Raw genomic sequence first — 27824 nt, forward strand, 5'->3', positions numbered from 1 at the left:
TCCCCGCTTCCCATGTAACTCTCACATTCATGCTAACCCCATGTCTCCATGTTGTTCCAAAACGATGCGCGGTCACACAGATGTCTCGGAGGTTTACGGCACTGCTCCCTCGTGTTTTGGGTCCAAAACCCAGCTTCTCGTTTGTGTTTCCTCACGAAGTAGGACAGAGTTTCTATCTATATAGCTTTTCAAGTGGTATTTTCATCTTGTCAATAGCTCGAGCTTTTCGATTGTGACAGGTGAAGATCGTTAGACATGCCACGTCTTCCTATCATTCTTCTATCACTTGTTGAAGGACATTTGTGACAAATTAAAATGCCGACCGAAAGGGAAAGCTCAAGATCTATATACCTTGCAGAATTGGTTGACCTGAGAGTTGTTGAACACTTTTGACTTTTATCCATCAAGAGAGAGATCAACTCAATGGGAAACTACGAAATTATTTCCGGCACAAACATATATCAACAATTTCTTCCGATATCTTGTCAAGTCTTTCCGGCTTCTGCTAACGTTGCCATTCATCAAAGACCAGTGATTATTATCACATGCCAATATTTTAGAGAAAGCACTTTGCTTGCTGAAATCCCTTTCATAATTTAGTGGATAAAGTTTTAAAGCGTCAAAACAAAAAGAGCTTTTTCTTGATATTCTAGAAAATCCTTCCTGCCCTATCAACGCCCTGCCAATATCCATGGACGAATAAAAACACGCATACATAACCTTGCATATGAAGCGAGACGCATTTCAAGCAAAAGGTGAACATAACCAGATACATTATTGGACGGGATATCCGTGATAAAGGAATATAATAGAGACATCCTGTACCTAGAAGGAGAAAACGTTCGGGAAAATTCCTGCATGGCAGGATCCCGGTTTCCCCACCATTACAAATCAGAGCTTTGATTGTCTCATATAATGTTCATAAGCTCGTCATCTTCGATCTCAACGAAAACAAGGCGAGTCCCATTGCCGATAACTTGCCAAACCTAGAAGAGAAGGGGGATAAGTATTTAACACGATGACAATGTTCAAGGGATATAGAGCGTAGGAAAACCTGTGAACAAGGGAAACAACAAAACTCACGTTTAGGCTCGCGTATTCGTCAATAGTCTGGCTGAGCTGATCATCCGTGAAGCCTTTCGCGAGGACACGTTCTCTCACTCTCCGCATGCTTAACTCCCCTTCGTTCCCATCTTCCACGGCCGCAGCACCGCTCTCTCGCATACCCCGGATGAGGTTGTATATCTTGCTCATAGGGCTCTGATCACCATCACCCTGCGAATCGTGGTATAAGCTCGCCTTGCTCACTGCGGTTAGTCGCAGGGCTTCATCCACGTCTTCGGTAATCACTTCCTCGCTGAAGCGAAGACGGGCGAGAGCTTGTGATAGACGGAGTATACCTAGGAGGGTACGTGGAGATGTGTGTGAGAATTGTTTCTTGGTGGCCTCGTTGCGCTTTTGTTCTTGGCGCAGCCGAACGTAGGAGCCAACCATATAATCGGATACTCGTTTGGGGACGTTGGGTCGGTAGGTACGAGCTTTAGCAATATATTGTCGGATTTCGTGGGGTGAGAAAACTACGTTATTTTCGTCCGTCTCAGGATGCTTGTTGTGCATATGGACGTATGCGACGTGATTAGCAAGCTCCTCATCAGCATCGCGAGAAGGCGTATCCAACATTAAGAAAAGGACATCAAATCGGGAGAGAAGGGCAGCCGGGAGGTTAATGTTCTCAACCGGTGATATGCGCGGGTTATATCGGCCGTAGAGGGGATTGGCTGCTGCTAGAATCGATGTGCGAGCATTGAGAGTGGTTGAAATGCCAGCTTTGGAAATGGATATTGTTTGCTGTTCCATGACCTCATGAATTGCAGTTCGGTCCCCATCGTCCATTTTATCGAATTCGTCAATACAGCATATTCCATTGTCCGCCAACACCAAAGCACCCCCCTCTAGCACCATCTCATCTGTAACGGGATCACGCATCACCGCTGCAGTAAGGCCCACACCGGTACTTCCGCGTCCAGTAGTATAAACACCACGGGGAGCAACCTTAGTGATGTACTTCAATAACTGAGATTTGGCAACGCCAGGATCACCCATAAGACAGATATTAATATCACCACGAATACGCATTCCATCTCCCATTTCTTTGGTGACTCCTCCAATCAAAAGTAGGAGCAACGCCTTTTTAACGTCAAGATGGCCGTAGATTTCAGGGGCAATGGAACGTGATAGGTATTCGTACATGTTTCCTGAGCTTTGATGTTGAGTTATCTTCTGGAGAGTTCGCGAGTCCATGACTAGATTCTCATAGGCCTTTTTATGTTGAGTTATGTGCTGTGCTTCTAGATACGTATCTGTAAGAAGGCCTGCTTTGATCGCTCTAAATCCAGTGTAAGGTATTGGGAGGAAGATCCCAGCAATATCAACTACATCACCAGGATTAACCTGTCGTACAAGGCTTCCATGGCAATGAACCGTTAGAGTGCGTGGAATGTGGCCAATGGGGACTTGATCTGCCATCTCCTGAATTTTAACCTCTTGGAATGGAATAAACTTTGACGCTCTGGTAGAAAGAAACAGCTGTCCCTTGGTGTTATTCTGCAGGCATTCGGCAGATGGACACTCGAAAAGTGGAGAGAATTGCTTTGAAACAACAGGTTGGAAGACTTCAGATCCGCAACGATCGCAAGAGTAGGCATTTATCTTAACAGCAGGCTTGACATCTGAAACCCTGGTGGTAATGCCCCGCACTGTAATAAGGTGGCCAAGGTGTTCGCCGCGAACATTTCGAACAGCTATTGCCTTGCTTCGATCGGTGCTAGAACCCGAGGTGGTCAATGGCTTGAAATTTAAAGTATAGCGGCGGGTCAGTTCTGGAGGAAAAATTGAGGGTGGCAGGCCTGTTTCAGATTCAGGATCTGCTTCAGCAGCCAGGGTCATTGTTTCGTTTCTTCGCTCGCGCTGAGACATGATTATATCAAGGACATCATCTTTAAATCTGAGGGTAGAATTGAAATCAGAAGGACGTTCCCTGTCATATTCGATGCAGGAACGGGGCCGGATGAAGAACTCACGAAACTTCCTTTGTCTCTTTGGGCATTACTTGGTCGACTGCATTGGAGAATACATCAATGTATCGTTTTGCATTATCTTCGATGTTTGCCAGAATGTTTGAATCAGGGCCATCCGGCAGGGATTTGATGTACTATAATTTATCACTTCATAGTTAGAAGAGCTGACGGAACGAACGTTGCCCAAAGTGCTTCCTACTGTCTCTAGATCATCTAATTCTATAAGAATATTGGATCTTGTTCGATCTGCAACCTCTTGCAACATCTGCATGTACTTCAATTTCGGCTTTTTTGATCGCGCGGTTCCCGTTTGTTGACCATCAACATCGTCCATGAAATCGTACTCGTCGCTTGTGTTGTCGCCATCAATATGAAGGCCTTCAATTGCCTCAGTAGCAGCATTCTCTGAGGCTGATTCGAAACTCTTAAAAGTCTGAAGGAAGTCCTTGAAAATCTCTTGTTGAACTGCATACTTGACGGGAGCGCGATACTGAAGTAGCGCCATAGCGAAGCATTCACCAGTGAGGACGACAAACCAGAACTGTATAAGAGGTGGTAGAGGGAAAAGCGCTTGGGATACAGTAATGTGAACGGAGAGGATGGTGGTGCAGTTGGAAGAGAGGTTGATATTGTCGTAGGGTGGTGTGGTTATTGTTGCTGGCAGTTGTTGCAAATTGAAGACGGAACTTGAGCTTTTGATGGTGTTCGTTCCTTCCCAAAGGGTGAAAGAGCTGCTTTGCGCGCGTCTACGCGACGTGAACGCGTTTCCGAACTGCAAATGCCCTTCTAACCTCTAGTTAGGACTAGCGTTCCTCGGAGCGGATTAAGATTCGGCCCGGATCCCGGCCAAGCACTCGTGCGGGCCGAAGAAACATCCCGGAAGCAGCGACTTATTTCTACAGCCAGAGCGCGGTGGTAGCTCATTTCGAAAGCATTTTATTCCCTTCACAGCATACCCTCTTTGCTGGGTAGATACATCTGCAAAGGGGGACCTCCTTTTTGATAATTGTCCTATCATGGCTCCCGGTAACAGGAAGACGTCCACTACGGCGGAGGTGGTCCTTGTTCCACTCAAGAATTGTCTTGCTAACTTGCCGCCGTCGCTGGTGACATTGTTGGTGAACGCGAATACGGTAAGGTTATTGAATATCAACTTCTGCATCTAGTGGCCTAAGGGTTCTTTGTTTCGCAGCCTGCCCAAAACGTCGTTGTCGAGCTTCAATACCGCCCCGCATCCAGCACATCGACTGCGAGCCAGCTGCAAAGATGCGCATACGTGGGTTGGACAGGTATGCCAAGTAAGCGAAGGTTTGCTCCCGTAGTCAGCAAAGATGGAATAAGTGGTGTTAGGGACTTCTCGAGGGAGCAGGAGATCCCGACTGTTGAAATCGATTCCACTTTCGGGAGAGTTTTGGGCTTGAGTGACGGTCAAAGGGTGAGTATCAAACAGGTCAAAAATCTAATTTCACTCTGCTAACTGTCAATTAGGTCGGCTTGCTGTTGCATCTTGACCCTTTAGTGGCGCATACTGTTAATATTGAACCTTTAACACCAGCTGATTGGGAGAGTAGGTGTTGGAACTCTCGTTATCTCTTACTTGACTATGCTAACTGGGCGTTGGTAGTTATTGAACTGCATGCTACATTCCTAGAGCTTAATCTCTTGTCTCAAATTCGGGCTCTTCCAAATCCGGCGTACAGTGGTACAACAGTTGGGCAGATATCGCATTCCCATCCCCTCACATTACACCTATCACCCACCTCCACGGCCAACATCACAATCACATCTCTGACACCTCCTGCACCTGCGAACTCTCCATTTGCAAAAATCGCACAAGATGCTGAAGTTGTAGTTGCTCCAAAAGTTCGCCCAAAGTCCAGCGGGCATTCACGCAGCGAGAATAGAAGCACCACTAGTACTGGTTGGAAAAGCGTAAGCGGTCGTAGTAGTGGGAGCACTGTCCGCCCGAAAAGCAACCATTCTGATTCAGCGTTGCACGGTGCAGTCTATCTTCGAAGCGTGGATCGGCGCCACACGCAGGATTGGTTCGACGAGGATTCGGATACCCAGAAAAACGAAGGGTTTAGGATATGGATTGATCGAGGGATCCTTGAGAAAAATGAGCTCCGGGGAACAGTATGGGCATGCGTTTCAATTGTTACCCCGGCCGGATTACTTCCACCTGTTGATCCACAACAGCAGCTGCAGAAAAAAGAGCAGGAGTCTTCCGATGCCGGAAAGCCTTCGAAGAAAATTGTTGCCAGAGTTCTAACTTGGGATGAGAGTCCTGATTGTCAACATGTCGCTCTTTCATCCCATCTCTGCTCCGCACTTGGATCCGATGGAATGGTTGGAGGAATTGTCCGTGTTGAGGCTGCTCCACCTCAAATTCCACACTCTTCGGTAAAATCCATTAAAATTTTTCCTTTCGCCTCCAGCTTTTCTAACAAGAAAGATGGGTTAAAATTCGGTGGTGATTCCTCTGCTTATCGGGATTCGTTGAGTGAACGTATCAAGCTCTTGTATGGCAGTCCGGGATCCGATTCAGGTATGTTATCGGGCGCTATAACTGATGGAATGATTTTACCCAAGCTTGAAAACCAAGCTGCCTCCTTAGAACTTGAAGGGGGGATTGTTCGCTTCGACCCGCCTTTAAATCCATCATCAGAGACCAATAAGGTAGCATTTGGCTGGCTTCTCGGCTCGGAATGCAAAATAGATCTTGATATCCAACCAGAGATAACAAAACCGCAGGACAGTGTCCCGTCCTTCGCTCCATCGACTGACCCGATCCCGGATGACGCACCTGATTTGGTGGGAATAGACACAGTTATCGAAAATTGCCTCTCAAATCTTACTCGATCGTCCTCGATCCTTCTCACCGGTGGATTAGGTGCTGGCAAAACATCCTTGTGTCAGTTGTTAGCCCACAATTTACGCGAGGATTACCTTTTTAACGTGTCTTTCTTCTCTTGCCGCAAGCTGGTGACGCACGAAACACGCATCTCTACAATTAAGGAAACGTTCCATCGGCTCTTCCTGTCAGCGTCTTGGTGTGCGCGACAGGGTGGCCAGTCTCTTGTGATTTTGGATGACCTGGACCGTCTCTGCCCGGTAGAAACAGAACTTCAGGTTGGCGGTGAGAATGGAAGGAGTCGCCAAATTAGCGAGATTGTCTGTTTAACTGTACGAGAATTTTGTTCAGCCAACTCCTCTGTCGTGTTACTTGCAACGGCACAGGCGAAGGAGTCACTCAACAATGTTATTGTTGGAGGTCATGTCGTTCGGGAAATCATTAGTTTGAAGGCGCCAAACAAGGATGGAAGAAGAATGGTTCTTGAAAAATTAACAGCAGCAGATGGACCAGTTACAAGATTCCAGAATGTGGTCAATGGCCATTTAAGAAACCAAAGTTCATCCACTCAAGACTCTTGGCTCGAACCATCAGATCCCGGCAGCCGACCTGGTTCATCGGGACAGTCTGATGGTTTTATCCTTAGCCGAGACCTGGATTTCCTTGACTTAGCTGGGAAGACAGACGGATACATGCCCGGTGACCTCGTTCTGCTAACCGCTCGCGCCAGAAATGAAGCCTTGATCCGTTCAGTTCAAGATACATCATCCACTTCCTGTGCAATCACACTAGGCACGCAAGATTTCTCCCACGCACTCAAGGGCTTCACACCTGCTTCTCTCCGTAACGTGACCCTGACATCCTCCTCAACCACTTTTGCGTCAATTGGTGGTCTTCATGAAACCAGAAAAACTCTCCTTGAAACCCTGCAATATCCCACCACATATGCCCCAATATTCGCTCAGTGTCCACTCCGTCTACGTTCCGGCCTTTTGCTATATGGGTTCCCAGGCTGCGGAAAAACCCTTCTTGCAAGTGCGGTGGCAGGGGAATGCGGGCTCAATTTCATCAGTGTAAAGGGTCCCGAGATCCTCAACAAATATATTGGTGCAAGTGAAAAGAGTGTCCGCGACTTGTTTGAGAGAGCAGAGGCTGCTAGGCCCTGTATCCTGTTCTTTGACGAATTTGATAGTATCGCGCCAAAACGGGGACATGACTCTACCGGAGTTACCGACAGAGTGGTCAATCAGCTTCTTACTCAGATGGACGGGGCGGAGGGTCTTTCAGGTGTATACGTCCTAGCGGCTACATCTCGACCGGACCTTATCGATCCAGCGTTGCTCCGCCCCGGACGCCTCGATAAGTCGCTTCTGTGTGACATGCCCTCGCACTCGGACCGAGCGGATATCATCCAGGCGTTGAGTAAGCAACTCAAGCTTAGCGAGGAAGTAATCGCGCGTGTCGACGAAATTGCAGATCGGACTAAAGGATACTCTGGCGCCGACCTGCAGGCGGTTGTTTACAACGCACACCTCGAAGCAATCCACGACGCGCTAGGTGACCGATCTTCTAACTCCAATAACCCCCAAAATAGGCCAAAACGACCAGCAATCACAAATGGAGTCATCCCAGTTGTCAATGGCAATATCAAGGCCAGCACAGAAAAGATCGCCAAGAAACCCTTCATACAATTTCTCTACTCATCAGATGAACATGCTACAGCTGTAGTTTCTCGAACACGTTTAATAGAAGGATCCGCATCATCTCTACCACCTCCCGCTGTCGTTGCTGCGAAACTCGACGCAATTAAACAAGCCCGTAAACGCCAGCGCCAATGTCAACAAGAACTAGAGGCATCAGATCAGTTAGTTAATGCTGCTTCTCTCGGTGCCAATGGCGCCACTGCTGCGGATAAAGATGCAAGTGACGACATCTATATCTGCTGGACCCACATGGAACGATCCCTCGCAACCACTCGTTGTTCCATTAGCGACGTAGAGCGCAACCGCCTCGAAGCTATTTACAAAGAATTTATTGTTGGGAGGAACGGGGAGATGCCTACCGGTGAGGGCGGGCGGGAGATTGGAGGAAGGACGAGTTTGATGTGACATATGTCTTTGTATATTGTATATATTATTACCATATATTCTCCTGCATTTTCCAGTATTTCTATTGTATATCCAGTTGCTCATATTGCTTGACATTGCCGGGAGGATACAGAGATTGCATTTGTTTGTACAGTACGGAGTGGGGCGCTGGGAATCGAACGTCTAATGAATGACTCGGCGCGGGAACCCCTTTTTCTTCCAAGGAACATGAAAGCAAGGACACTCCTCAGATATTATCAATGCTATTTTAAGCATTCATGAGTGGGAATATTCTTCTCTAGCCATTGATTGTGCTTTGAGACTACCCCATCCTCCATATCCGCCATTGTTTTCTGGGAGAGACGAAAAGATATGAGAAAATATTCTTTTAAAAAAGAGAGCGGACGGATCCTCAAAGCTTTCTCCTTGCAATAAATGTTATCTTATTCAGACAGTGAATAGCAATTCTTTTCTTCCTCTATCAGTCTTTCCTGCACTCTCAAAATATGAGAATCATCTTTCTGAAGATACAAACTAATTGGGTCACGGTACGCCTCCGCCCAAGGACGCACTGTAAGTATAGGTGCTGATCATGACTTACATTCAGTTTCACAGTGATTGAAGGTTGTCATCGAGACAACAGATGGTTCGGCTATATATTGAAGAGAATGAAGTGTGTACAGGTATTTTTCATTGCTCTAGCTATAGAATATATATGTTAATATTCATATTTAGGACCTTGTTGAGGCTTTATTGAATGGAGGGATGAGATGGCTGATAGTCGAGCACATCATTGAATAGAGATGAGCTTGTTGGATAACAAAGGCCTGTAACTGTTTTGCATATTTCTTTTGTTCTTACGACCTAGTTACCCTGGTTCTTTGCAGTAACATCTGCACGACAATTTCACACTTCAATTTCCTAATTAAATGATCCATAGATCGACATGAGCATCCCCAAACTTCGGCTAACAAAGTCAAAATGCACCACTCAGTCATGAGCAGAATCATGCTTCCTTACTCCAATTCCCTCGCCCCGTTCACCAATCTCAGCTCATTTCCAAACTTTTCGTTATTCTGAATACCTAGGCCTTTCATCCCACTAGCCAATACCTCACGAAGACGCATCGATAGAACAGTGTCATAATCCGGGTCCTTCGCTGGGCTCTCAGCTTTGGACATCAACCCCTCATACAAGGAAGCCGGAAGGTCAAATCCGGATATATTCCGCCCAATGGATTAGAGAGTGTACCTCTCCAGGTAACCCCCTGGTCCTGATTAGGGCCATAGGTCGTATGCAGTGCTCGTCTCAATCTTCTCAGCCCACTCTGCGTTCCCCTGAATCTTGGCTTGGAGATAGGTCGTGATGAACGGGAAGAAGAGGAAACGGCTTGCCGGCCGGTTTGAGCTAGTTGGGAAGGTCAGCGGTTTGCCATCTAGCTCTTGTCATTGTACGTTGGTCAGCGACAGAATGGACCGGTATGACCGATTGTACGAGGAGGCAAGCGCGAGAATGCACCTACATTCCATCGTGAAGCATGCCCTACCAAGTCGCGACTGAAAATGCGATCCCGGTATGACTCCTTTGTCAGGACGCATCTCCATTGTGTTGGAGTTTGTGCTTTTTCTACCGGTAGGCTCGGTATTATAGCAATTACTCGGGCATCCTTGGCATCTTCAATTTTTGCATGTAGCGTGATCCCTAGACAAAACAACATTTTTGTCAAACCAAGTTCTCTACGTACGGATAGTGTCCAGCTCACCGTTTTTCCGATCCTCCAAGGCTGCAACCTCCCCATCTCCAAAAAGGTACGCCAGTTCATTCCCTTTCACCCCCCTCGGGACAAGATGCGTTGTTTTGACGCTCCCTGCCCACCAGCCTGTGATATGGCAGTATAGCTGGAGCTTCCCTCCCTCCAGCCTCGTCGCAGTGTGGTACGCCAACACATCCCGACGGAACTTGGCTAGCCTGAGCCCAACATGCCATCCCATCATTTTGTCAGACATGCATTTGGATTACAGAGCGGCAGCATACGCTGTCTCTAGCAGCGACGCGGCTTGCAGTTGCCGGTCGTCACCCTTTTCTGTCATGCCTGTGTCTGTCTCAGGCGCGACAGCTCCATGACGCTTTGGAGCGAGCTCATCTTCTAAGTCTTGATTCATCATTTTTTTGTTCATGGGTAACTACGTGGTATTCCTTAAGCAGCGCGCGACATCTGCGATCTATATAGTAACCATTTCATCGGAATACTCCTTTCTGTTTGAGGACTTCTTCTCGGACAATGTTTAGCGCAGATTGTCCTGGTAACAATCGAAATAATCCAGCTCGGTTCGGCAATGTTGCGGTGTGAATTTGAGAATGTCGGGTACTGTCGAAGTCATACCGCAAAGTTGTATCATTGTTGACGGGAGCAGGATTTGACTGGCTCCTTTGTGCTCGGGTGCATTTGGGCTTGTAGGGGCGAGTAGTGATGCGTATCTTTCTGGCATTATCGGGGAGGAGACGGCAACTGAACGGGGGATATGTTTCGAGCGAGATGAAGACGCCTCCGGGGAGGGGATTGGAGCGGACATATTGATATGTGTTTTGGTAAATGTATATTACATGGACATGCATATCTGCGGAGGCGAAGGAAGAAATGAAATGGGACTGAAGAGGGAGTCTAATTCTGAAAAATTTGAAATGGTATTCATGACTGCAACTACGAAGGATAGCGTTTCAGGGGGCTGGAAATCAAAGCTGAGTAGCACAGGGTAAAGCGATAGACAAATGCCAATCACTTGAACTGGGGAAATGGGTCAGGTATCTTCAGATACTAGCAGCGGCAATGTTGCAAAGTACCGTATCAATAGTTGTGAAGGGGGCCGGTCTCTATCCGGTAGTTGTGGAATGTAGATCGTTAGCTGCTCTTCCACGGATTGTTCACAACTGGAAAGAGGACATGCTACAGATCAAAATGGAGCAAGACTTAAAAACAACACGATCTCGTTTTTTGATAGTAAATGGGAATACCGAGAGAAAACACCATCTTCTATTTTTTAAACCTTGACAGAGATACAGCAATGAAGATGGAAAAAGAGCTGTACATTATACCAAACAAAAAAATAGATGCGGTCTAGGAGAAACAACCCTAATAAAACAGCATTCAGAGAAATTCACCCAAAGGTCAAACAAAAAGAAATAATGTAATTATTGTAAAGGTATAAGATGCAAAATACATATCAAACCTTGAAATGAACCTGAGTCCGCTAGGTTGCATGATAGTCGAATGAATTTCAAATTAGTGGAGAGAAGCTCAGTTCGCAGCCGGCATAGGTATTGGCGGAGGCACTCTGACTCTTTTTCCCAACTTTTCTAGTTCACCGATGATCCCCATTCCAGAGAGTGTCCACTTCTCACTGACGAATTCCTCTGTTATTTTTTCTCTCAGGATGCCACTGTGTGCAAAATACTCAAGCAGGCCTTTAGAATCCTCCTTGTCCAAGCCAGTGAGCCTTTGCGTCGACAGATCTTTCGCTTCATTAAGGAGAGCAAGGACTCGTTGATCAGGGCGGCGGTATTGGCTAACAGCAGGGAATTCCGACGAGTCTGTGGGTATGCCAGCGGTACGGGCAGCAAGCTGTTCGAGCAAGACCTCAAACGTATATAAAGTTGGTGTATTTGAGGTAGATGTAGAGTAGAGGAGAAGCCCGCCGTTAGGGAGTGCTGGCGAAGAACGTTCCGACGACAGCAGAAAAAGGAAGTGGTTTACCAGTGCGAGATCGTGAGCATGGATAATCTCATATTCGGCAGTGCGGTATTGGGAATTCGTCATCCAGTGTGCAAGGCCATCGACTGTGACTAGGATTGGTGGACGAGAACTGAATGGCTTTTGACCGTCAACATTAGTAGTTGCTTCGGTCGCTGTTAGTTCTGACCAAAGAGCCTGAAATATTGGCCAGGCGTGTGCAGTGTCATCGATTCCAAGTTTAGCTAATTGCTCGAGAGTCATGTCGGGGCGAACGGGTGCCTTTAAATTTAGGTGGTTTTGTGAAATATGAAGCTTAGCTAGCAAAGGGGCATTGGCGGCAATCATACGTTGTAGCACTTTAGCCACGGCGTCCTGTTGCACGTACTTTCCTGGGTCTGAGGGAGATGGAGCGTAGGCGGTATGGCCGATCGTGAGGTCTTGAGCTGTTAAGGACGAAAACAGAACGCATTAATGTTAGCGAAATGGACATGTTAAGACACATGATAATTTTACCTTACCCTCAGGAATAGTGACAATAACCCAGCCTTTCAACAGAGCCAAGGTCATAGCCTGAGTCAAATGGACACTCTTCCCAGTCCCTTTATCACCAGTAATGATTCTCTTGATAGTTTTCCCTTTCATTTCGCTCTCGCCATCCCCAATACCAGTAATTAACCTCCCCAGTTCGAGCGTTTCCTCCCTAACCAGAGTGCCAGGTCTCCTAAACAAACTCCAGCCCTGAGTGGTTTTGAAGGCGCGGGCGCCTCTTAATCGGTCTATCAACGCCATAGGAAGTCCAACGGTATGACCGCGCAAGTCTGCGTTCGTCATATTCTCCACAGAGAGCTCTTGCATATCTGGAACCTCGAGGGCGTTGGTATTGCTGAGTACAATGCGTTCCTTCGCCGCCCTGCGTTCACCCGGGGCTGGGGGCCGAGGTTTCTCGCGCTTCACCTTTTTGTTAATTCGAGCGGATAGGGATTCGCGGAACTTAGGGGCTTCCGATTGACCTGAGCCTGGCTTTTTTTTTATGGGCAATGCAAAGGCGGGAGCTGTGGTGTGGAAGGGAGCGATTCGGAGAGCGGAGAGCGGCTGCAACAGACGTGGCCCCCGCTGAAGGTTCGAAAGGCAGCCCCAGCAAAAGGAAGTGGGGGCCATTGTGGCACGAAGTTGCCTTGCCGTGATCAATGGCCTGTAAATATAATTGTTGCATGTGTTGGCGCAATACGTGTACAGAGTGATAAAAAAAGAGGCATTTGGCGCGAAAGAACTAAAAGAACCTAAACGGGAAAGTCGTGTCACTTTTTTTGGCGGCCAAGGAGCGGCTCTGCTTAGTCATTGACCTTTTCTTTTTTCTTCTTTCTTTCTTTTTTCTTTTTTTTTTTTTTTTTTTGTGTTTTGGAGCTCGAAGTCCTTGAAGTAACGTAAAACACACTATCCACTCAACAATCATGGCAATTGCAGACATGGTTGGCTCTACTTCAACTTCCATCCCCGCCTCAACGTCAAAAGCGAAGCCAAAACCAGAAAGACTGTATGTTTGCACATCAACTTCAAGTTGCGCATCTCTTATCTTCACCTCCAATTGAAGCTCACCGATTCTCCTCCTCTACTATAAAAACACAAGCACAAGCCAAACCCTCCAAGCTAACAAATTACCAACACTTCCTCCAGCCCCATAACCGTCGAGAAACCTACACCCTACACCTTCGACCTGGGCCACCTTCTCGCCCTAGACCCAAACCCACTCATTCTCTCGAATGACACATCCCTTAACGCAGCCCTAACTGCCACAGCCCGCGATGGCGCCCAATCCCTCCTCAACCAGCTCTTAACAACCTGCACCATAACCTCCACGACGCGGGACGGCATCCTCCTCTCTCTTCCCCCTCGCACCACCCTCCTACCCCGCTTCAAACCGCTCCCGGCTCCCAAGCAGCCGACGAAATGGGAGCTCTTCGCTCGCAAGAAGGGGATTGGCAAATATAATAAGAAACTCGGTTCAGGCGGCGGTAGTGCGGAGGCGGAGCGGAGGAAGAAGCTAGTCTACGATGAAGCTAGCGGCGAGTGGGTACCGAGGTGGGGGTATAAGGGCAAGAACAAAGGCGGGGAGAATGACTGGCTTGTGGAGGTGGATGAGAAGGTGTGGAAGAAGGAGGAAGGGTTGAGGAGGGAGGGAAAGGGAATTAGAGGGGAGGGGAGGAGGGAGAGAGTGGAACGGATAAAGAGGAATGAGAGGCGGATGAGGGCTAATGAGCGGAGGGCTGGTCGAGCGAAAGAATGATTTTCTCATTGAGTGTATGTGCTGCGGAGGTCCTTGGTGTTGGGCCATTCCGTTTTGATTATGGGTGAATTAAATAAAAGAATCAATGAAATGGGATGGGATGGGATAGGCTTGGATGTGGACTCTACTGTCGCCTTTCAGTCATGTCTCCAAGGCAGCTTGGCGTTTCTGATGCTTTGTTGCGTCTATGTGAGGTGTGTTTCCTCTTTTTCCTCCAAGTTATCTGGCGTGTATAATGATTATTTGCTCCTCTAATAAATGCACACATGCAGATAGCTAATATTTTTGCTAATAGTTTCAACCACAGACTAGTCATCGCAAAACGGTAGGGAAATTCTAATCGATTTTTTTCTCCAGCAGGAAGCAAAAACCTAAACAGAAATGCATTTGAAAAACCGAGTAGCAGGATTTCTAGACTGGACGGTATCATGAACACAGAGCACAGCAACCAAAGAACTATATCGGCCTGTTGCTATCGAGCACGGTTATCACGCCACTTGGATTCGGCTCCAAAGTTCATCATGGGTGCAATCCTTGATACTTTTCTTGAATAAGAACAAAACAAATGTACCTGGAAGCTTGCTACATAGCTATTCGGCTTTCATGAATGCTCTTTTATGAGAAGAAAGCAAATTAATAAATGCATGCCTAACATATCTATACATATACCATTAAAACTCAAGTAAAGAATTCATAACCGAACTCAAAACGCCGTTCCAGCGTGGGGATGAAATCAAAGAAAAACAGAAAAAAAGAATGAATAGAAGAGCCATTAATTAACAAAATAAAAGATGGGATGGGATGGGGAGTGGGAATGGAAACGGAAAAGGCTGGGGAAATAATTGATAAATGTGAATGAAGAAAATGCCACCCGATGAAGTTGCAATGCCAAAGCTAACAGTGTAAAGGTACAAAGGATGGAAGAGGGTAAAAATAGCCGAAACAAGGACGGACAGGGAACAAATTAGACTGAAAGATAAACGTATACATAGGTTTGAAAAAAAAAAAAAAAACAATAACAAATAACAACGGGAAAGAAGAGAAAAAGTGTAGAGAAACCAGTTATATGAAACGCAGGATAAGGGAGAAAAGTGGTCAACAACAGTAGACTAAAAACTTAAGATATGTAAAGCTAGCAGCTGAGAATCACGGATAAAATGAAGTAAAGGCTTCCACTTAAGCGCCAGAGCATGCTTGATCAGAGATAGGGCCCAGAGAAGCAGAAGGACAATCAAATCTGCGAGGCAAGAAGTAAAACAAGAATACTAAATAAACGCAAACTGAAACTACAAAAACAAGATAGAGAAACTGAGGAAGAAAAACCACAATCAAAGAAGATTGCTCACAGAGTGCATGTGTAAATAACATAAAAATAAATAGAAAATCAGGAAGAAAACAACATCAGAACTGTGAAGTAGATGCATATGCATTACATGATAATTTTCTGCACAGCATTCACATGAAACCGCACATCAAGCCCCCTCAAAAAAAAAGGGTAAGGCATCTGTGCGGTTAAAGGCAGCAAAATGTGAGGCACCCATTTTGCAGCTCTAGAAATCGGAAAGTCCATGTGCTTGTTTTGTTTTGTTTTGTTTTGGATTCGGTGGGTAGTAAATATTAAACAAGTCGTTCTAAAATATCCGTCCATTTTCTGGATGCAGTTTGGAGATGGCGGAGATGGAGGCACCGATCGACATTTTCCATTTCGAATGTCATGTTTAGCTTTTTTCATCACTAGTCACTTATTGTATTTCCAATACTAGGAAGATCCTAAATCCTAATGGGTGAAAGCGGCGGGCCAAGCTCCGGTAATTGTGATTGAGAACGTGAATGCGAGCTGTTAATGCTCTGTGGTGCTGGTTTTCGTCCGCGTTTTGGGCTCGCCGGGCGACCGGACGTCTGTGTTCCGCTATTTGAGGCTGCGTTGGCATTGATGTTGTTGTTTGTTTTATTATGATTATGATTATCATTATGATTACTGTTGGTGGTATTAGGAGCTTGACTGCTGCCCGATGACGAGACAGCTCTTTCCTCAACGGCAGTCTCCCTTTCATTCGAAGCCATCTGATCTTTATTCATACCCTTCTTTTCCGCTTCAAGTTCGATTGCCAGATACTCCTTCTCAGTCCAGCAACCCTGCCAACAATTCTTCCAGTCGCAGACTAGAAACTGGAAACAGAAGCCGTCGATTTTCATGCACGGTTGAAAGCAGATGCAGAGGTTGCGATAATCCATTTTATTCTTGTCGACGTAGGAGTGTAGGAGGCTTAGGTGGCAGGTTATGGCGAAGAGGAGGTAGTAGTTGAAGGGGGGTAGTTTGGATAATTCGTCCTTCAACATTTGCGGGGCAGTTGTGGCGCCCATACACTTTTCTGCGATCATAGCCTGTGTGGCCTTAGGAAATATTTCATCAGGTAACTCGCGGAGCCATGCTTTGAACATCGATCCGATAGTGTTGATATCATATAGGTCGGGTTCGTCGAACAAATTAATATCGTACTCTTTACGGTCAACACTGTTAGCATTACGTGACCAGAAGAGGGAGCCCCGGAGAATAAAAAGTAAAATATACCTGTGTCAAACCGCTTCTGCCAATGTTTAACATCCTTTCCACTTCCTGGAACGCGATAAAGGCCTTCCTCCTCGCAGCCTTTAAAATTTAGATAGCTACAGGTGGACAATGATTGTTAGAGAGAATTATTGACGAAAGGGATGGCTGAAGAAAAAGCGACATACTCAATACATCTCCATGGCAAAGCTGGCATCCAATACTCAGTTTTATCCTTCGACGCTTCCAACCGTTTCGAAATCCGCGTCCTGCGAGTTTGCTCCACAAGTGGAAGATTGATGACTCTGCATGTATATGTGTCATCTATAGGGTACTCGCGTTCATTGCTACTCCCGCTCCGGGTGATTTTACCGAAAAAGCCCTTCCCAGCTTTGCCTAGACGATCAGCCGCACCGCTGGACGTTTGCTTTAAGTTGTCAAACAACGACGCCCCCGAGACTTGGCTCAGCGACGAGGAGGATGTCAGTGACCCTCCATGTCCTAGGTGACGCTGGGATTTGACATGATAATCATCAGCTGCTGGGCGATCGGCTGATCGGTTTCTGACGGACGAACCCATCACGTCTCTGAACATTTTGTCCGGTTGTAATGGTGCGGTTTTCAATGGCGGTTGGGTATTATCGTTGCTTCTGCTAATTTCCTCTAGTCGTAGTAAACCATTCGATGGTCGTCTTGAAGGTGGATGGCTTTTACCAGTGGCATACGAATCGTCCAGCCGGATGGATCGTGTTCGAGTAAGGATGTTGGCGAAACGGGGCTTGATTTTTTTCGACGTTAAATTGTGAGGATCAGTTATGCTTTCCTTGCGCAGATATTGATCGTCATTCCGGTTGCCTATATATGTTTCGTTGTCAGTTTCTCTGTAATTTTTCACATCTCACTTTTGTCCTTTGACATGAAGAAAAGAAAGAGATGCGGGAAAACATATCCTCACCATTTGTTCTTTCAGCACGACCAGACGAAGTTGGGAAATCTGTGGAGGAACCGTTCCGTCCCCGACTAGACATATTTGCTGCCCTATCATTCGAGCTGCCTCGACTTGGCGGGGGGTTGCTATCGGCCGTCTGTTTTTCCGGACCATCTGACGACTGAAGCCGGTGACTTGACTTGGACGCTTTGAGGTTGGAAAAGAACGACCTCGACGGATCTCGCCCATGTTTAGTGGCTTCCTTGGGAGAAGGTGGATATTGTGGGATTGCCGTTATGCCTGGTGTTTGCGGCATTTCATTGTTCTCTTCAGTGGCAGAAGCTTTCATTGGTGGAGGAATAGGGGGATTTTTCCCCGTCACTGGCCGGAGAGTAGATGCTTGAAGATATGGTGAAGTAGGGGACCTGGGTGATATGGGGCTTTGGGGGCTCAGTGGCGAGCGGACATTCTGAGAGAGTTCATCGAAGCTGGGCGATCCCAGGTGCAAAGGGGGAGCCTGAGATCCTTTTTTATTAGGCATTGTTGTCAATGGAATATCGCTGTTTCCGGTAGGCTTGGTGTGGATGGTGGAGAAGCGAGAGTCGGAGAAGAAGAATCTTTCAGCTTTCCCTTGAGGGAACCCGTAGGACGGTGGGCAGCAAGAGAAGGGGAGGCGGGAGTAAATCAGCACGGCCGGTAGGGTGGATGATGAAGACGTGCCGTCCTGTTGTAAACCTTGTGAGTTAGCCATGATGGTAGGGTAGGTTGCGAGTGGCACTCCATAGCATGCAAGAAAGAGTCCAAATGGCAAGAGGACCATAGAAATGTAGATATATGCAAATATATATAGATATATAGACTTTGTAAATAAAAAAAAGGGAAATATTAATGGGATATTACTCACGTTTAGGGCTCCTTTTAGGACGTCACAAGCTGGGTCCCCTATTATATTCCCCTCACCAATGTCCTTAGACGGAGGGCACTGCAACGTGGACTACCCAGGATGATGAACCCGTGAGCGATTTCCTTCCTCCCAACCGTGCTGCACGTCAAATGCCGGTTGCGGAGTGAAACGGTTGATTTGATCCAAGCCACACTGCACAACCCTGGCAGAGGACGTAGGGAATTCGTCTTTTTGATAAGGTTAATTGCAGGTAAGTAAACGCATTCGGGGCATTCGATAAGGAGTCGGAAATGAGAGATCAGAGGAAAAGGAGAGAAGGTTATGTTGCACGAAGCTGCTGGTTGTGCGACGAGTAATTAGTTGCAATACCAGGCGAATTGGAAGCACAAACGTCAACGATGCCAGAATAGGGGATGCAATAATAATTAAATAAGACAAGGCTAGCCTAGGACGAGGTCACACCTTGCAGATGACGGAACGGCAATATTTATTATTGGGGCAAGCACATGCAGGAAGAACCAAGTGAGAGGAGCTGAGAGGGAGGCAATGTAGTTGGACAGAGGACAACAGGGCCAATCAATCACAGGCACAAACAGAGGGATGCTTGGATGCTTCACTCCATACAAGCAGTCTGCTGCTTGTAGCCGTAAATATGATGTGCGACAACAATGAAAGAAGCGCGGACACGGGCGTCGAAGGGAATGGAAACCGAGGCGAGCGACATACAATAAACCGACCCTAGGCCGCTATAGTACAGAATAAGAAAACAGAAGGGAGTATTTCCCCTTGTTGACTGTCTCCCTAAGTCTGTCTGTGAACACAGGGCAGGAGAGCAGGAGAGCTAGAGCGCGTGAGAGAGAGAGAGATTGTGTGAGGGAGTGGGACAGAAAGGTCGATATTGGGAGGTCGAAGAGGGGGGACTGTCGCGGGTTGGGTTGCAGGACTGCAGAAGAGGACAAAGGGCGAGGGGGAGTGGAGTTATTCGGATGTTGGGTTACAACAAACGAGGCAGTCCAACAGGGTCAGTTCGTTCGTCCGCCGGCCAGTCCGTCAGGGAGTCAAAAGTCCAGTCAATAAGCGAGACAGACGGGATGAGGAAGTGGCAATACAGCAGAGTGGATGGAAGAACAAAAAAATTACTAGATAAAGAAAGACAAGAAAAACAAAAGAAGGGTGGTATTCTAAGAAGACGGGCGGCTAAAAAGATAGCGGAGGTAGAGAGGAGAGAGAGAGTGTGGAGAGTGGAGAGAGGAGAGAAGTGGTTGAGGTCGCGGGCGGTGGATGAGGCTGTGGGGAGCGTGCGGTTAGGCGGGTGGTTCATCGAGAAGCAGATTTGCACCACAGTCGGGGGGAGCCAGCGACCAGATGACTGGTACAGTACATATATCCACCAACCCAGGGTTCCCAGGTAGGTGCCTGAACATCTACGCAGCAGAGGTTTAGTTGCATACCTAGCCATATGAACTGCTTGTTTGATGGCTACCTCATACGCACTATTCATGATACAGGCGCCAATTCCTGGCAGAATCTCTCCCCTTATCCTTCCCCTGCTCAGAATTGTATGTGGCCAGCGGCTAGACATAAAAACAATAAGCAGAATGGCAGAATACATGTAACTAACTATGTAATGAGAAAAGTTACGGGATGTTGACCCTCTGCGCAAACACCACGCACCTGGCCACACAACCTCAGATGTGCAAACTACCATTACCTAGTTCTTGTCTATCTCGAACTATACCCATCCAAGGCCATCTTGAAGCGAGAAGCTAAAGCAGCAGCCCAACCGAGTGCGAGACTGGAATATCTTGCGTAGTCGGCAGATGCCGTAGTAATTATTATTTTGACTTTTGAGGAGACTAGAGACAATCAGCCGACCAGTTTTGCTGTTTGTTGTTTCTGATATCATTCCGCGGCTGTTCTCTTATGCAGGAACGGACAGTAAAATCGCATGGATATAGCCAAACTGAAGTAACTATACTCTGAACTCATTAAGCGCTTCGCAGCTCAAATATCATCAGACCATTTTCTTTTACTTTTTTACTTTTTATCTTTTTTATTTGACTTTCTGCATTCACTATTTGACATCTTTTTCTCTCAATATTAACTTCCTGAATTGAGTTGGCCCCCCCCTTTTTTTTTATTTTCAACGGAGCGGAGCATATTTACTAGAAAACCTCGCTGAGTAGTGCATAATAATGTCATATCTTATTCTTCACTCCCGAGACATGGATGCGACCCTTGGACATGGATCCATGAAAGTTGAGGAACCTTCTCATACAGGGGGCAGACTGCTGCCTCCCAAAATATTATTCAATTCTGGTATGGTAGTTAGTTATATATTTAACTATCTGCTTAAGGAGAAAAGACTGCATGCTTGTCTATCTCACGAGTTCGCTGCTCAGGAACCTTGGTACGCAGTGGACTAAGGTTTTAACTCTGAAACTCCCAATAGTTCAGTTAACTTTATCTGTCGAATGCACACCTGCCTCCTTTTAACTTCTTCAACTCGTCGTCAAAGATAATAGGGAATGAAAAACCTGTCAATAAGGAAGGGTTCCTAAGATGTTAGAAATTGACTTGCCTCCAGGAGTAGGTATAGCGCCGTTTTACGCGCGTGACAACATGAACGGTGCATACCACGTCGATTTCTCTCGCATGCAGCGAGTGTGATAGAGACATATTCATGTATCATTGTATCACTGGTAACTGCGCTGGCAGTGGCAACTCGATGGGAGAGACACTCGGGGGAATAATATTGTCACTGCCCCTGTGTAAACTCCGTACATTGTCTCTCTACATTGGTGAGTCTTATTTTAAGTTGACGTTTTACCCCTGAACCAGCCCTGCCCCTTTACCCCTTGCGAGCGGAATGCTGCGACACAGGGGCCTTGGCGGGGAGGAGCAAACTGGAAAAGAAAGTGGATCAAGACTCAAGAGTTTAACCGCGACAAATTGATATTTATATATGATGAGACCATTTATGCTATGAACGGTTAGTCAAAATAAAGAACAGAACACGTTACGAGTTAATCCCATGGAATCCTAGTATCGGTCGACAGGGTGAGTGAAAGAAGCCTTGCTGGTAAGCTATTTAACCCTTCTGTCCATTTGAAAAATACTCATTGCGGCATTTAATCGAACTCATCCCCTATTGAACTTCCGTACATGAGGCATGCCTCTGTTTCCTACGATTCCACAAAAGGGACTTGCGTATTCTGTCTACAGCTACCGTGCAATACGTTGAACCGAGCGGCGTCTTCAACCCCTACATATATGTGTAGCTCTGCTGCAAAGACGTCAACTGTTTCCACAACCCTTGCATTTAGCCACCACTCTCAAATCCACATGTTATATCTGATACTGGGCCGGAGTTCAAAGAGATTAAGACCAATGGGCATCTGTTGAACCTCTACGCGCAGTGGATGGGAAAACCCCTCTCTAGACAAGTAAACCATTCCAGGGCCCATTGCAGTGCTGGTGGCTGTCCATACGTAGGCAAATCGTTCCTGCAAACGGAGACGACAGACGTCATCGGCTAAGTACGGAGTAATTTAGTAATAATGCGGGCGCTACGTGTGCCACCATGCCCAGAAGTTCAACGACTTTCCATCAGCAACTGATATTTACCTCCACAAGTAACACTACTGCTGAAGGACGCAGCGCAGGGTGCTACCTGGTGTCTCGGGCGCATCTCGACGGAGGCAAGTAAGGTAAAGAAAGCTGGGGCATTCCTTCCGAAGATGATCAAAACTGCAGAATTTGCAGAATTTCATGCCGCGTCGCCCTGTTTCTGGCTTATCGCATCCCAGCGGATTATTTCCTGCGCAGATATCCCAAGAAAGTAATCTTGAGATTTTTTCTTTCTTTCTTGTTCTTTTTTTCTTTTTTTTTTTTCATTAACTATGATCATATCAAGGTGAAGAAAAGGTGAAAGGGGCCCGAAGTACGGAGTAGTCAGGACACGATTTCTAGCAAGCGTTGACCAGAATCTGCAAAAGAAGTGGCATGATACGAGTTGATCGTCACAATTTGAGTTGTGCCAAGCTTCCACCGGGGCCCGGAATTTTGTTCTTCCGAGACGTCAGTGCAAGATGGAACCCATTGTCCTCAGAAAGGTTCCAACTTACAACTCTGGCCCACCCCTTTATGATTATGACCGCTGTGCATTACGTATTATGATAGCCTAACGAGACACGAAGATAAAGGAAGCAAAAAAAAAGGGAACGTGGCCTGCTGAATGGTATGCTCCAGCAGCAGATCACGCCAACGTGCCTGGCTATCCGTGGACTCGAGCAAACAAAGAACAACTGGCTCGGTTTTTCATTCCAAGAAGGCATTGTGGAATTATTCTTATTTTTTTTAATCCTCCTACCTTAGACTAACTGTGATTCCCCTTGCTGTTCTGCTCTTACGTTATCGGCCGCGTGTCTATAACGATGTCTTTAGTTTCAGGCCCAGGCAAGGGTGGTGCTCCAAACTCCACAGGCGGGGAACTTGGTGTGCAGAAACATGTGGACTACATCAAACACCTTGACACAGTGCGTGTTGCCTTCCAAGATGTTATTCGCATGTTCCTGAGCTATTGACAATTGGCTTTTCACCAGCGCAAAGATGAGTTGGAGTACTGGCTCACAGAACATCTTCGCCTTAATGGAGTTTACTGGGGCTTGACCGCGCTCCACTTACTTGGCCATCCCGAGGCATTGCCCCGCGACGAGACCATCGCCTTCGTTCTCAGTTGCCAGCATGACAACGGCGGCTTTGGTGCTGCCCCAGGCCATGACGCTCACATGCTATACACTGTCAGTGCTGTCCAGATCCTCGTGACAATTGGTGCAGTCGACGAATTGGAGAAGCAAGGCCAGGGCGGGAAGGAAACAGTGGGGTCATGTATGTATGCCATATACATCTTGAATGATTTGTGGGATTCTGCATGGACTGTGACGGCTAAACTTTTCTTACCCTCGCCTTTCTGCTGTTAGTCATTGCGAATCTTCAGGATCGCGCTACGGGGACATTCAAAGGCGACGAATGGGGGGAGACCGACACTCGTTTCCTCTACGGAGCGCTTAATGCCTTGTCCTTATTGGGTCTCCTCCACCTCGTCGATGTTCCTAAAGCCGTAGCTTATGTGCAGTCGTGTGCAAATTTTGATGGCGGATTCGGGGTTCGTCCGGGGGCGGAGTCCCACGCGGGCCAGATATTTACTTGCGTCGGAGCATTGGCCATTGCTGGCCGCCTTGACTTGGTCGACGCGGACCGATTGGGTGGTTGGCTGAGCGAGCGGCAACTCGATAATGGCGGGCTCAATGGTCGTCCGGAGAAGCTAGAGGATGTCTGCTACAGCTGGTGGGTTGCAAGCAGTCTAGCTATGATTGGCAGACTCCATTGGATTGATGGGCCCAAGCTGGCTGCCTTTATTCTTCGTTGCCAGGTGGGCTCATATCTATACTTGTTGAAGGCTGTGAATTTTTGTTGACGGAAAGCTTTAGGATCCGGATGAAGGTGGCATAGCAGATCGACCGGGGGATATGGTTGATGTGTTCCATACTGTTTTTGGGATCGCTGGTTTGAGCTTATTGAAATATCCTGGCCTCAAGGAGGTCGACCCGATCTAGTAAGTTCTCTGCATCCCCTATCTTTATCTTCTTTCTTTCTTTCTTTCCTTTTTGGAACGCCATCTGATTGGTAGAAGCTGTATGCCCAAAGAAATCACCAGCAAAGTGTTAGGGAAATAGTATGTTCGTGGCATATGTAATGTATCTGGCAGCTTCGAGTAGGCAGTACTTTATCTAAACGTCTCGCTGAGAGAAGTGCTGTATTATTTTATTCCACGGACGACCTTTTCCCAAACAAATAAGAGCATGATGGTGGCCTCCCGCATTCTAATAACCCATTGCCTGATATGTGATAGGAATTGGGATACAAGGCGGGAGAAAAACAATTATCTGCGGGATCTTTGTCCGCTTCTAGTCATCTCGAATCACATAGTCACTTCGAGGTTATAGGAACCAGAGAACATGAAAAGAATCACGCTTACGTTAGCTCCATGACTGTTGCTTACATATTCATATAGAGAGAGTAAGGTCACTTCCCTTTTCAAATGTTTTTCATCCTCCGGGTGGACCTTGCTTTTTTCTTTGCTTGCTCCCTCGCCTTCAATTTTTCCGTTCTTGTAATACCGCGGTATTCCCACTCCTCTATCTCCCGTCGAACACCTGTATATCAAATACGATACTGTTTTCGTGTCCCGCTCCGTGGCCGTCCCTGCCTTCTCTGGATGTTGCTGTTCCTCAACGTATGTCAAAACATCTTGACTTTGCTATTTCTCGCCCTTTTTTCAACCTCGCCTCCTCAACCTCTCCTCAACGAGCCAAGAAGAGAGACCGGTTTGCTGTTCATTTCTATCAGCGAAGTGCATCTATATCTCCCAGTTGCTGCTTCCGTGTCACTTTTTCGTCTTTCCCTGTCTTTTGCTGTTTCTGCGGACTGTGTATCTGTGTTAAGCTGTTTGCTCTTTGTTGTCATTTCCTTTCCCCTTTACGGACGGCTCCAACTCCGTGGATGGGTTGGCTGTTTGCTCAAAATCATGCCTTCTTCTATTCTCAAATGCACTATCTGTCCTAAGAAGCCCAATTTCAGTGATGTTTCCCACCTCCTGACTCATGTTAGCTCCAAGGGCCATCTCTCCCACTACTTCAAGCTCCAAGTGAGAAGTCACCAAGAGCCTGAAGCCAGTGAATCACTGGCTGTCTATGACCAATGGTATAAAGAGCATAACCTTGCAGGACTGCTCTCTGAACGCATGCTCACTAAGGAAGCCAAAAAGAGCAATTCAGATTTTGCAGTTGTTGAAAGGGCTTCATCCTTCGGCAGATATTCTAGAGTTAAGGAGTCTCGTCCAGCTGCCAAACCTCCCAAACAGCCGGCTAGAACTAGCCATCTTCCCGACTATTTAGACCCCCGGATGTCTCTTCCATACATTGCCACTGACAACAGTCACACCCTCACCCAAGAGGCCCCAAGAATCAGCAGTGCTACAAATAACACCCCTAAACAATCTCCTGCCCCTCGTGCACCGCTGTGGCCCATATGCCAATCGAGAATGTTGCTATCCTCTGGGGTAGAAAATGCAATTGGCTGGAAGCCAGTATCTGACTCCTCTACATCCAAAGAGATGAGTCCTGCCAGTCAAGGGAAGAAGTCCTTAGTTGAACAAGTTGATAACCCTCATACTGCTTCACTGCATCGACCAAGACACCCAGTTACTCCTGACCCCTTTCTGGATAATGACTCACTGGAGTATGTTGCTGATGGTGATGATGGAGAATCTCCCACAGGACAGGAAGAGGCCACACGGCTGAAAGGTATTTTATGGCCTGGTATGGATATTTTTGATTCAGCTACGGAACAAATGAGGAAGAAAAGAAACCAGAAAAAAGATGTCAGCATTTTGAAACGGATGGAAAAGACATCTGAAAACATCGAAGCAACAGAATTGGTCTTCTCTCCAGGAGGAACACTGCGCCGGGAGCGTCCCATCTCAGGAGAGGTTGATGACACCAGCCCTCTCACTGGGGAATCTCCTATTCCCAAGCGAATACCACGACCCCGACGACGCCCACTTGCGTCGTCAAGTATGTTCAATCTGAGAGGCCAACGGAGAAAGCCCACTAAAGCAGATCATCGCCGCCACACCGATTCTCTGGCAGAGCTATCCCGACAAGCGTTGGATTGCTCTCCAACCAATTATCCCCTACAATATTTTGCTAACCAATACGTCGAGGGAGATGAGGCCTGCAAGTTGATGTTTACTGACTATGAGCGAAAGCCTCACCGTGGATTCACAATCTTTAATGATAGCAAAGAGGGGGTGCAAGCGGCCTTTAGGGAGGCTATGTCCTGTGGAGAAGACAGTCCAACAAATGCCAAGAAGATTGGTCGCAACACCAAGCCCCCCCTTGGTACTTTTGTAGGATCTCAATCACTATTTCGTCCATCTGGTGGTTACAAGTTTCACTCATCCAGATCCTACACCCAAACCCAGCCTAGAGATCTGCTGGAATACACTGTTGGAAAAGAGAACATTGAGCCTATCATGAATTCCGATGGACATGTTGATGCCCATGGCAGCCATGTCAACTGGCCTGAGCAGCAGACCACCGAAAAAGGCCAATACTTGACCCATTACTTTTACGGATCTGGCACTCAGCAGAGCTTTGGCGCATTTTCTGAGAATGCTGCATTCGGATATTCATGCAACCCTTTGTCATTCTCGTACTCACAGACCCAGCCTTGCGATGGGCTGAGTGTTGCTACCCTCAGATCTCATGATACAATTGCAGCCCATGAGAAAGCCAAAGAGAGCTGTGCAGCATCGCCGGACGGAACAGTTTCAGATGTTGATCGAGAAGAATACGGAAATATCTATCTTGATAACCCGTCACAGTGAGATCGAATATATTCAATCACCTGTTTGCTGTGGACATATATACGTCGACTGGTGACGTTATGGCTATCAGTTGGACTGGCTGGGCCGCTTTTCATACACTTCGAGGAAGCGATTTTATGGAAGCACTAAAGCAAAATTTATTTCCCTGAGCATTCAATATGGACATATCACTTAGTCTTCCCCAACCTTCCCTTGACTCTTGTTTTCTATCCGCTTGTCGAATTTTTAGAACACCATTATTTGCCTGCATGCTAGCATCGATCATGGCGTTCATTTCAGTTTTGTATTTTAACAAACCTGGACGAAAAAAGGAAATTGGAGGTTGCCAAAACATAGAGTGTGCATTAGAATTGTATTTTATAGCTATTGATACCATTGATGCAAACTAATATAAAATTTCCCCTGCTTTGTGTAGTTTCAGTAAAGTAATTTCCTTACTGAACTGGCCTTGTAGGGGATTTTCTAAACCCCTAGTACCCCTTGCTCCTGAAAGGTGAGGTTAGTTTAGATTGGCGTAATCCACCACAGCGCCCACTTTCCACGTTTTTCCATACAAAATCAAGAATGACCAGCTATTGATATCTCAATCACAATATATTATGATAAATTTACAAATGATAATAAAATTTTCTAAACGTTATAGTATATGAGATGTATTCAGATTACCAGTTGTCACCCCCAGTTTCTACGAGTAATGTTTGAATAACTTCTTTGATATCTATTATTTGTCACAGCAATATACAGATAAATTTAAATTTAAAATTTTTATTTGCAAATATATATATCTGTAGCTATCAATAAATTACAAATTATATAACATTTTAATATGATGGATGTTGAGATATCAATAGCTGGTCATTCTTGATTTTGTATGGAAAGGTGGACGTTGAGTGGATGACGTTATATAAGCCATTAAAGCCGGCGTCTTGGAACGTCGCGTCAAACGCGTGTCTTCTCAGA

At 46.6% G+C, this 27824-nt stretch overlaps 9 protein-coding genes across 9 annotated transcripts; 5 read left to right on the forward strand and 4 right to left on the reverse strand.

Annotated features, from left to right (window-relative positions):
- Window positions 1-579: 579 nt before the first annotated feature.
- On the reverse strand, window positions 580-3582 carry HCBG_07625 (DNA replication licensing factor mcm7; the record flags this gene model as incomplete). Its single annotated transcript, XM_045434674.1, has 4 exons — window positions 580-986; window positions 1084-3004; window positions 3081-3211; window positions 3277-3582. 4 exons carry the CDS (start codon window positions 3580-3582, stop codon window positions 909-911), a joined length of 2436 nt encoding a protein of 811 aa, XP_045284881.1.
- A 511-nt stretch (window positions 3583-4093) lies between these two features.
- HCBG_07626 (peroxin 1) lies at window positions 4094-8039 on the forward strand (the record flags this gene model as incomplete). Its single annotated transcript, XM_045434675.1, has 4 exons — window positions 4094-4210; window positions 4270-4512; window positions 4566-4644; window positions 4702-8039. The coding sequence occupies 4 exons, from the start codon at window positions 4094-4096 to the stop codon at window positions 8037-8039; spliced, it is 3777 nt and encodes a 1258-aa protein (XP_045284882.1).
- A 1438-nt stretch (window positions 8040-9477) lies between these two features.
- Window positions 9478-10195, reverse strand: HCBG_07627 (uncharacterized protein; the record flags this gene model as incomplete). Its single annotated transcript, XM_045434676.1, has 3 exons — window positions 9478-9719; window positions 9763-9986; window positions 10053-10195. 3 exons carry the CDS (start codon window positions 10193-10195, stop codon window positions 9478-9480), a joined length of 609 nt encoding a protein of 202 aa, XP_045284883.1.
- Window positions 10196-10988: 793 nt separating this feature from the next.
- On the reverse strand, window positions 10989-12977 carry HCBG_07628 (uncharacterized protein; the record flags this gene model as incomplete). The annotated part of the gene is made up of 2 exons (XM_045434677.1): window positions 10989-12191; window positions 12267-12977. 2 exons carry the CDS (start codon window positions 12904-12906, stop codon window positions 11314-11316), a joined length of 1518 nt encoding a protein of 505 aa, XP_045284884.1.
- Window positions 12978-13199: 222 nt separating this feature from the next.
- On the forward strand, window positions 13200-14032 carry HCBG_07629 (uncharacterized protein; the record flags this gene model as incomplete). The annotated part of the gene is made up of 2 exons (XM_045434678.1): window positions 13200-13282; window positions 13423-14032. The coding sequence occupies 2 exons, from the start codon at window positions 13200-13202 to the stop codon at window positions 14030-14032; spliced, it is 693 nt and encodes a 230-aa protein (XP_045284885.1).
- A 1770-nt stretch (window positions 14033-15802) lies between these two features.
- On the reverse strand, window positions 15803-18259 carry HCBG_07630 (uncharacterized protein; the record flags this gene model as incomplete). Its single annotated transcript, XM_045434679.1, has 4 exons — window positions 15803-16533; window positions 16605-16699; window positions 16769-17435; window positions 17536-18259. 4 exons carry the CDS (start codon window positions 18257-18259, stop codon window positions 15803-15805), a joined length of 2217 nt encoding a protein of 738 aa, XP_045284886.1.
- Window positions 18260-19398: 1139 nt separating this feature from the next.
- On the forward strand, window positions 19399-20063 carry HCBG_07631 (uncharacterized protein; the record flags this gene model as incomplete). The annotated part of the gene is made up of 2 exons (XM_045434680.1): window positions 19399-19820; window positions 20045-20063. 2 exons carry the CDS (start codon window positions 19399-19401, stop codon window positions 20061-20063), a joined length of 441 nt encoding a protein of 146 aa, XP_045284887.1.
- A 2541-nt stretch (window positions 20064-22604) lies between these two features.
- HCBG_07632 (rab geranylgeranyltransferase) lies at window positions 22605-24030 on the forward strand (the record flags this gene model as incomplete). Its single annotated transcript, XM_045434681.1, has 4 exons — window positions 22605-22950; window positions 23017-23302; window positions 23395-23846; window positions 23905-24030. 4 exons carry the CDS (start codon window positions 22849-22851, stop codon window positions 24028-24030), a joined length of 966 nt encoding a protein of 321 aa, XP_045284888.1.
- Window positions 24031-24622: 592 nt separating this feature from the next.
- On the forward strand, window positions 24623-26864 carry HCBG_07633 (uncharacterized protein; the record flags this gene model as incomplete). Its single annotated transcript, XM_045434682.1, has 1 exon — window positions 24623-26864. The coding sequence occupies one exon, from the start codon at window positions 25002-25004 to the stop codon at window positions 26862-26864; it is 1863 nt and encodes a 620-aa protein (XP_045284889.1).
- Between the last annotated feature and the right edge of the window lie 960 nt (window positions 26865-27824).

This window comes from Histoplasma capsulatum (assembly GCF_000150115.1).
Source record: "Histoplasma capsulatum G186AR genomic scaffold supercont2.12, whole genome shotgun sequence".
Classification (NCBI taxonomy): domain Eukaryota; kingdom Fungi; phylum Ascomycota; class Eurotiomycetes; order Onygenales; family Ajellomycetaceae; genus Histoplasma; species Histoplasma capsulatum.